Source organism: Thamnophis elegans, chromosome 11 (genome assembly GCF_009769535.1).
Source record: "Thamnophis elegans isolate rThaEle1 chromosome 11, rThaEle1.pri, whole genome shotgun sequence".
Taxonomy (NCBI): domain Eukaryota; kingdom Metazoa; phylum Chordata; class Lepidosauria; order Squamata; family Colubridae; genus Thamnophis; species Thamnophis elegans.
The window spans coordinates 22633841-22644248 of NC_045551.1; the positions used below are offsets into that span (position 1 = coordinate 22633841).

General features: G+C 39.9%; 1 protein-coding gene across 1 annotated transcript in view; it reads right to left on the reverse strand.

The window, feature by feature from the left end:
* Positions 1-9893, reverse strand: part of EGFL6 (EGF like domain multiple 6) — a 33047-nt gene extending 23154 nt beyond the window's left edge. The window contains exons 1-3 of the mRNA XM_032226157.1: positions 9706-9893; positions 6109-6201; positions 70-189 (exon numbers count right to left, since the gene is read on the reverse strand). Of these exons, the coding sequence (XP_032082048.1) occupies positions 70-189; positions 6109-6201; positions 9706-9838 (346 nt within the window). The 5' untranslated portion in view covers positions 9839-9893. The remainder of the gene's footprint in view (positions 1-69; positions 190-6108; positions 6202-9705) is intronic.
* Positions 9894-10408: the final 515 nt, after the last annotated feature.

Below are 10408 nucleotides of genomic sequence, written 5' to 3' on the forward strand. Positions count from 1 at the left end.
CAATAATTTCCATATAATATCTACAACATAGATTTAACCCCCAAATCTCAAGTTAATATTGACATTTACTGGAACAGGTGCCATCTGGCATGAGCATGTACCTATTTAAACAATAGCATTTGTTGCTTCCATGAGTGTTCATGCATCTGTGTTCGCAAACATGTGGCTTTAATCCACATTCATTGATATCTGCAAAAATAATTAAAATAATTGAATTTGGACAGCTATGGGCGAAATACCATTGCAACGTACTCTGCATGGGGTGCCCTTGAAGAGCATCTAGAAGCTCCAGTTGGTGCAAAATGCAGCGGCCCCCATGGTTTTTATGCATGTATCATCTCTCCTGCAGGAGCTGCATTGGCTGCTGATTTGCTTCCGGGTGCAATTCAAGGTGTTGATTGTCACCTTTAAAGCCCTTCGTGGTTATCTGAGGGACCGCTTGTTGCCGGTTACATCTACCTGACACATCAGAGTGGGTGGGAAGGCAGGGAATATTATGGGTCCCATTCCTTAGGGCCATGATGGCGAATCTATGGCATGCGTGCCACAGGTACCACGTAGAGCCATATTTGCTGGCACACAAGCCATCAGCTCTGGTGCGCATGCAGGCACCGGCCAACTGATTTTTGGTCTTCCGGAAGGCCAGGAGAGGCTGTTTCACTCTCACCAGACTTCAGGAAAGCATATGGAGCCTGGGGAGGGCGAAAAATGGGCCCAATGGGCCAATTGGAAGTTCAGAAATGATCCATTTCCAGCTTCCGGAGGGCCAGGGGAGGCTGTTTTCGCCCTCCCCAGGCTTCAGGAAAGCCTCCCGAGCCTCGGGAGGGTGAAAACTCCCCCCCCCATGGGGAGAGTGTCATGTGCACATGCGCAGGTAGGTATGGTGCATTGAATTGCAGGTGTGGGCATGCACACACGATAGTGCTCACAGACATAATTTTGACACGCCTTTAAAAAAAGATTCGTCATCACTGCCTTAGGGAGCCCGGTGGGATCCAGAATAAGAGCCTGCTTCTGCCAGTGGGCCTGGGGAACCCAGAGTAGGATGGAGCCCATTAAATGGTTTGTGTGAGGTGCTGCCGCTGGAGTGGGGGAAGGTGTGATTTTAGTATATTTATTTAGACTTTTATTAGTTTTATTGTTTTTATATGGGGTTTTATACTCTGTAAGCGACCTTGAGTCACCATGTGTGAATAGGTAGCAATATAAATTTCCTAAATAAATAAATAAACAAACATCGGGTTGTGATTCATGACTTAAGTTTGTATTAGAAAATATTACTAATATGCTTATTATTACAAACAGGCTAGTATATTCAGGAAATATATTAAAAATGAAATCAAGGAATAATTTATTTTCAATAGTATGCTAAATATTTTGATTGAAATGGAAAGCTTGGTGATCTTGATTTAAAACACCCATTTGCATTAATAAAATGTCACTGCAGGAGTCTTGTATTTGACTGAACAATTTGCAGAGAGATTCAGCCAAGGCTATGGATGTGTTTATCAATCTCTTCCTCCATACTCAATGGAATGGAAGATACCCTGCCATAGTCAATGGAACAGATCTTAAACATAATGCTGTTTTAAAGATCCATCTGATCTTCTGAAAACAAATGTTTCTTTGGTTAAAACTAGATGGGAAGAACTCAATATAATGACAGTGAAGATTAGAAATATAATAGTTTAGTTTATTTACACACATATCCCAAACACATGAACAGTATATCTATATAAGTATTTCTAGACCACCCTTTATGGATGCTATGCAATTCACAGCAGAGCAAAAATAAAAACAAAGGCAAAAATTGTGAAACAAAAGAAGATTGCACATACATGAATGAAAGTGCCTGCAATCAGCATAATATCTTCTCCCCCCACTACCCACTGCCTCTCATAAAAACGTCATGGAAGAGAGGATTGAATTGGAAACAAGGAAGAACCTACAGTCCCATATTTCCTTGCAACTACTTGAAAACAATCAGAAAAACTTTGGGAAATAGTGAGTTTGTTGCTGATTTTATTACTTGTGAATCTGTTATTCATAAACAGTTTGTCAGGATTTTTGAGGAAGGGAATGCAATCTGTTACATTAATTAATTCCCAATGCAGTCATTCCCCAATGCAATGGATCCTGTTAGGATTTTAGCTGGAATAGGATCTATGACATCAACCTCTGTGTCTATGTGTTGAAGGCTCTGCAAGCCAGAAGAGCTCATGAAGCATACAGTGTCATGTCAAAAACAATATTAGCTATGCCAAGATTTCTTAATATATAACTACTTTATTTTTGACATGGAATAGATACAATGAATGTCTCTGATGTAATGTATCTATTAGAGTCGCAGAAGCCAAAGTCATTATAGAAAGCTCAGATTTTAAATAGCAGAATTCTAGAAATGACAAATCTCATATAGTAAAAGAAGAACCATCTAACCATTGAAAAAACTTTGCTTTAATGCTGTGCTCTAGTGTAGCATAACAACAGAAAGCTTGCATGTGGCTGAACTAGGGTGACCAGACTCCCGATTTTGGCGGGACAGTCACAATTTCGCAAAATTTGTCCCGCGTCCCAGGGCATTCTTAAAAAGTCCTGATTTTTATGACCGGACCCGGAAGTAAGCCTGCCCCACCCCCAGCCCTGTATACCCATCCCGGCCGGATGGTATTTTGTCCCTTCTGTCTCCCTGTTGCTCAGAAAAGCAACTTCGGGAAGGTCCTTTGCTAGCAGGCAGGTTCTAGGATGCCTGCTGCCACCAAAGGACCTTCCCGAAGTTGCTTTTCTGAGCAACGGGGAGACAGAAGGGACAAAGTACCCCCCGTTTTCCCCATGCCACGAGGGCAGCAGGAAGACTAGGACAGGGATCTCCTCTCGGCTCCAGCCTGGGAGAGAAGCAGCAGAGAAAGGTAAACCAGCATTTTATATTTTATTTGCTTTATTTGCTTTTGGCCCGAGCGGGGCGGGTAAAACACCTTGCCAGAGGCTGCTGGAGAACTCTTTCCGAAGAGAGGGTTTGGGAACTGGGCGGGCGAGATTGGAGCGGGCAGGCGGGGAGCACACTTGCTCCCCTTTTCCATGGCCCGCCTTTCCCCACGGAGCCTGTGGATGTGGCTGCTGGCTGTGCAGGTGGCCTGGAGAGAAGCCCCGAACCTCCTGGTGTGGACCTGGTGTTGGAGATCTGCATTTCCAAAGTGTAGCATTATTTCACTCCTCTCCCGTTTTCTGGGGGGGGGAGCTATGAGAAGCGGGTGGTGGCCACTTGGGGAATATTTGTGTCCCCCGGAGATCTGCTCTTCCCCACCTCTTACCTCCGAAGGGGAGGCCAGGTGTGGGAGAGAGTGCTAATGATAATGACCGATTCCCTCCTGTTTCTGCGGGTTTGGGAGGGGGGGAGAGAAGCTAATTGCAGAGCCTGGACTGAAGTTAGGAGGCAGTACAATAAGCAGTGACCATTATTTGGAGGAAGAAAAAGTGTAGCCATGCGACGGGGATTTGCTCTTTCAGAACCTGCATCATCTTTTTTTCAAACTTAAAAAAAAAGCCTTTTAAACATTCTTATTCCTAAAGGCAAAAAACCCCATGAGGCTTGCTGGAGAATGGAGTGGAGGTGACGTGCGAGGGGGAGGCGGGGTGCCGTGGTGGTGGGAGATGTTGCTGAATTAATTCAATCTGTCAGGAACTCGGAGGTGGGGAGGGAGGTCAGTGGGAAGCCTTTGCCGGCCCAATGCCAGCCGTAGCTCTGAAGTTGCTTTCCTTTCTACTGAAGCCCCTGCTCAGCAAAGCAAGTCTGGGGAAGTCCTTTGCGCCGGCTAGAAAAGGTCTTCACTCCCTCCCTCTTGCAGCACGCCCCGATGCGAAAAACGCCGAGATCGGCGCACTTGGGGCTGCTGCTGCTGCGACATCCAGGGAGGCTCCGCTGGTCTGAAACCCATCCATGGGGGGAGGGATCTCCCTCCTGTTACTCGTCTTCCCAGATGGGCTGGAAAGGGAATACAAAAGGTTTTTCTCCAGTCCCAGGTTTCAGCTTCTTGGCTTCATTATCTCTTTCCAGCTTCTTTTGTTGAGCCTGTAATTAAGGTTCTTTTTTATGTCTTAGGAAAGATCACCTGGTTAAAAAGAAGGAAGAGGCTCCGCTGGTCCGGAGCCCATCTGCAGGTTGGGAGGGAGGGAGAGACAGACAGAAAGACAGGCAGACAGAGACACAGACACACACACACACACAGAGTGAGTGATTAAGTGAGTGTGTGAGTGAGAGACAGACAGACGCACATATACACACAGAGTGACAGAGAGGAAGGGAGGAGAGAGAGATAGAGAGGGAGGGAGAGAGACAGAGAGAGACACACACAGAGTGAGTGATTAAGTGAGTGAGTGAGTGAGTGAGTGAGAGACAGACAGACAAACGCACACATATACACACAGAGTGACAGAGAGAGAGGAAGGGAGGGGAGAGAGATAGAGAGAGAGGGAGGGAGAGAGGCAGAGAGAGACACACACAGAGTGAGTGATTAAGTGAGTGAGAGACAGACACACACACACAAACACACATACACACAGAGTGACAGAGAGAGAGGAAGGGAGGGGAGAGAGATAGAGAGGGAGGGAGGGAGAGAGCTTTCAATTTGTAGGGATGTAACCTGGCTGTTTTTGCCTGCTCTCAAAAAGATGAGCAGGGTTGAATCTGGCTAATAATTGGAGGGGAACCCACCTGGGAATCTCAGTACTATATATTTAATAGGAAAATATTAAAAATTGTCTAAAAGTAATAATGACAATTTCCATACTAGTGCTAAGAAAATTATGACACATCAATAAAATTATAGGAACTGAGTTTAACTCAAGAGAAACTTTTCTAAAGATAGACAGTTATATAACAATTCCACAATTCTGAAAGAACAAGCTTGTTCTATATGAAATTTAATGCTACAGCAGAATGAAGTAACACTGAAGATAAGTGCAGGTAGTCCTCAATGCACGACCACAATTGAGCCCAAACTTTATGTTGTTAAGTGAGAAATTTATTGCGTTTTGCCCTATTTTACAATTTTTCTTGCCACATTTGTTAAGTGAAAAAAAATTTTTTTTAATCAACACCCCCCCCCCCCGGTCAATGGTGTCCCTCTTTACCAATGTTAAAATCTGGTCACCTTAGGCTGAACCAAGAATATTTAAAGAACAAATAATACATGCAACAATAAAAGACTTGTGCCAACAAAAGTGCCCAGGAAGCTTTCAGCTGTTGCTGATGGGGGAATGACATTGTTGGAGACAGGCATCTCTGCAAGATAGGAGGAATATGTTTTGTATAGTCCTTTGGGCCAAGTTAAAGATACAATTTAATTTCTTCATAACCTACACACTTTTCTGTATGAGTAATGCAAACATTCTTCAAAATGAGATGTTTCTCATTTAATCATTCTGTTTTGTTGGTCATTGACTGAATAAAAAGAATTGTTTTGTACTGTTTTCTCCATGGAATGAAGAATCAGGATAATAGTGTATCCCATTTGAAAATTTTCCAATCATCAGAAGATGGTCCAGTTTGCTTGCATAGAAAATGAAACCACACAATATATAATATTTTGCTTTCTGAATGGCTAGCCACATAAATTGTAGATTAAGATGCTAAATATCAAAGTGAAAACTGAAGTGAAAATAGTTTGGAAGAAGAAGTGCTAAATCTGGAAATAACAAACAGTTGGGGGGGGGGAATCTTTTCCTCACTGTTTTCCTAACAACCATGAGCACCTCAATGCATTCAAGCTGAATACTATTGTGTTATCTAAGAATTGTTAAAAATAGTACACTATTATTATCTAATAGTGTTGCATATATTTTATATTACCACATCTACAATTATTCTTCCATACTGACTTATTCAATTTAATCAGTCATTTGATTAGAATTTTTAATGAAATATTAGGTAAGCTGTGCAATATTTCTAAGTAAAATGATATAGAATTCAATAGACAAGAAACCCATGATGAAAGGAATTCAGAAGCTCTCTTTGCATTTCACTTTTTCTCATCCTAAATAGTTGATATAGAAGTAGAAAGGCTATATTGGTCGAAAAGATATTGTTTACCAGAAAAAGCATCAATTTACCTTGGTTGCAGGTTTTCCCTGTGTATCCAGGGTAACATTTACATGTATCTGGCAACACACATTCACCATATTTGCATCTATCTACACAGATAGCTGTGAAAGGAATGCAAGAAAAGGAAAAAAATGAAACAGACAGAAACTGAATAAAGTTAAGATAGTTTCTAGAGATTTGGATTTAGTAGCACTAAAGTAAATGAGGAAAATTGGCATATCCTGGCTTCGGAAATCCTTTGTTCTGCTCTGAATCATGTGACCAGAAGGAAACATTTTTCTGAGTGCAGCAATCAGCAATATTCTAAGCTAGTGTTTTTCAAGATGTGTGGATTTCAATTCTTAGAATTCTGGGAACTGAAGTCCACACACCTGAAGTTGCCAAGGTTGAAAAACACTGTTCTAAGCTGTTGCCAACTGCCTATCCCATTGAAACGTAATGGGATTTTTTTTCCATTTTTCACCCTGCAGCTTCCAACTGAATTCAACTCAATTTCAAACATAATCTTGCTTTTGCAGGATTATTTCCCAGTATGAAGTTTGGCCCATTTTGCATTTTGTTTTTGGAAAATCATCCTGCTGATAAAGGACATTTGGCAGAATCTGAAGTCTCTTTGTGAAATTAATTTCAAATATTCTATAAAGTTTCAAATAATATAATGGATTAATGTAGAAAAGTAAAAAGTTGGAGCTTGAAATGTCCACTTTGATTGAAATAAAAAGAATCTCTACACTGACTAAAGATCAGCATGAATGGTAGAAATATGTTGACATCAGTGACATACAGTGAGGTTTATGGCTGGTGAGGCACTGACACAGGGGTTTCAAATTTTTTTAGACTTGTGGACTTCAACGCCCAGAATTCCACAGCCAGGCATGCTCAGTTCTGATTTAAAGCGACAGCATTTGTTTTTCTCCTTTGCGAAAAAGTTTCCTTCATTCTTTTTCTTCTCCCTCCCCCTCCTTCCTCCCTCTCTCCCCCCTCTCTCAAACAGACACACGCACACAGAGAAGTTGGATCCCACTCTCTCTCTCACTCTCTCTCAAACAAACACAAACACAGAAGTTGGATTGGATATATTTTCCAATGGCTTGAAAGCAGCTCCTCTGCCATACCCCACCATTCCCCTGCTGCCTTCCGATCTGAGCCTTTGATTGCAGATGGAGCCACGTTGCCTTTTCAAACTTGTAATCAATGAAGCTGGGCTTATATAGTTTTATCCAGCTGTGTGTATGTGTATGTGTGTGTGTTTGAAAAGGCAACATGGCTCTGCAATCAAACTACACTTGAGGATGAAGTTTGAATTCTTCCCCCTCCCTCTGATCCAGACCCACACATACCTTTTCCAGCTGTTTCAGAGAGGATTTCAACTCTGCTCTTGCCTGCCATCATGAAAAGAAAAAAATGTAAAAGGCATTATTGAGACAACTGTAACCTGCATTACTGAGAATCCATAGACAAGAAGAAAAGAGTTCTGAGTTTCAGCTGCTCAACCCACCTGTTGATGTCTGGAGATACATTTTCCAGAGGAAGATTCTCTAGACATTTAGTCTCTTTAGGAAATTGAAAAATAACTCTGAATCAGACTTGATTAAGCATCAGAGAACTTTAAGATATAAATTACCATGAAACAAATGATTACAACCCTCATCAAGGCTAAGTACAAGAGGAGAAATAGATAGGAATAAAATATAAACTAAGGCAAGGCACTGGCTAAAGGTGGGGATTTGATAATTGAATGCAATTTAATTTTTATTGTAGGTCTTTTCAAAAGAGGTTATAATATCTTTGGCAAAAGTAAGCTTGATAATACTGCCAATTCTCAATTCATGAATTCCAATGGCTTTTTTATATCCTACTTTTCTTTGCACCTGATTTGGATAGGTGGGGCAATACCATGCTATAGTAGAGGAAGTCATTCTCAGAACCCAACCATACTTTCTGGAAATTCATGAATTTACACAAGATGGAACCTGAAAACAAATGTTTCAAAAGCATTTTTGCCTTTATTCTCTCTATACAGTTCCAAGCTTCTGATTCTCTCATAATATCTTCCGAGGTCCTATGCCATCTTTGCAGCCAAGAACAATTCAACAACATAGCATTTTTCTGCATTTTCTTTCTGCATTCTATACATTTTATATATCTATATCTGACACACATTTTGGACACAGAATTTGAGCTTTAAGTTATAATATAAAAGATTTTTCTTTACACTTACTTTGTCTTGACAATTATAAAGTTTTCTAAATTTAACCCAACCAATTGTCTCATATAATGTTCTTCTGAAATCTATTACGCAATATTATCTGGCGACTTCAATCATTCTGTGTTCTAAATTAGTTAACAATATTTTACACAAACAGCACCAGCAAAACCCCTGCCTTAAGGAAATCTTGATCAAAGGTGTCTTAATGTGAAAGGAATAGCGTAATAAAAGAAACAAATACAACAAAGAATGTTGGCACATTAATTCATATCTTCAGCATCATGCCTGACCAGAAATCTGGGGACAGAACAATTTAAAAAGTTTTTGAGAAGTGAATACTGATAGATTATTCATGCTTCACTTGCTGCTTTGAAAGATTTTTATTTGTTACCTTTTTCAACATACCATATTCTTGGGCAGCTGAACTAGGTTTATCCAAACAATTAAAAAGCATTATTAATAAAGGATCTCCTCATGCAGCATATGGAAATACTTTAACTTATGGCAACTATCTGCTATATATATTCATAGATATTCAAGAGAAACATATTTTTTGGCAGCATTCCCCCTTGTATAACCATCTGATAAATATATCAATTATAACGTGAACCTTTGCTCATCTGTATTGGGCAATCCAGTTCTAAATTCCTCAAAACAGCAGATGCAATACCTATGAAATAAATTATCCTAAAGTCACTATTTTATTACTTTAGGTAGCTTGCCAGAATCTAGCCAGAGAAATATTTTAACCTTTCTCTTATATTTATACTTCTATTATTAATAATAGTATCAATATCATTAAATAATTATGGGCTTTTGTTAATCTAATTCCCCAGAGGCCTAAAACAGAGACCCAGCACAGGCAATCTTCAAATGTTTTTATAATGAACAGTTCAAAATCATCAATTATCTACTTATGAGGAAATGTGAAGACAATTTATGTTGTTTAATGAAAAGCATCTGTCTATAAATAACTCTCTGTGGCCTACGTACAAGTTGTCTTCTCCTGAATTTCCTTAATGTCTACCATTATGGGCTTGGGCAGATATTAAAGGTTAACAGGATAGAGAAAACATGCAGAAATCGAATTCTTTTCAACTTCTTAATAGTACTCTCCTCTGAATTGTCTTTGCAGAAAAGAAGAGAAAGAGCAAACTTAGAATGGAAGCATTGGTAACATGCAATATTACTGCATTGGGGGAATTTGTTCCCATTTGAAATGTATCTCTCTTTTGTTCGTTGGTTTCACCATCATAATTCTAATCTTGGACTATTAACCTGCTAATGGACTGTCCATTTGGCAATGAGACAAACAGGGTTCTCTGTGAGCCAGAGTAATTCAAATTTAGGCACATTTTTACAGAAAAAAAATGGAGCAACAAGTAGGCATGGTTACCTTCACAGTGCTGTTTGTGATTTCTTTTCCAGCCATAGCAGCAATCAGACATAGATCCATAACGACAGACCCCAGGCCCATTCACAGAGAGCAGCTGCCTGTGACCTCTTAAACAGTGCAAAAAACAGAACATGAATTCTAGCTAAGGAATTAACAAAGGCTCATGTTCTGGACATATGTCCCATCTATCCAATTGAGAAGTCTGGTTATATTGCCATAACATCATTAGAAACTCTTTCCGCTGAAGCTGAACTTTATCCATTATAAGTAATAATAATCTGCATATTTTTAACAGAACACAACTGACTTCCTCAATTTAGTAAGTACTTGCTTCATTTTTATTGATTAATAGATGTACTGTCTTTCTAATGTCAACAACAGCAGGGAGCAGAGTTTCTGTGTGGCTTTGCCTCCATATCCTGCTTAAAACCAAAACAGTTAGTTTTAAGGCAAGTATCCACACGCCATCCATGTTGGAGCCATAACACATTGATATAGTGCTAGTATTTTTAAGTAAAAGATGCTGAAACAATGTGGATTTTTAAAAACATCTAATGCCTTCCCTACATTCATTTTTCTGGATATGACAAATGACACAGACTTTTTAGCATGCAAAATTCATTTTCAGCATCACAATTTGTGCTTCAATCTGTAAAACCTATTCAAGACACCAGGACTATATTCCAAATTACATGGCTGTAAT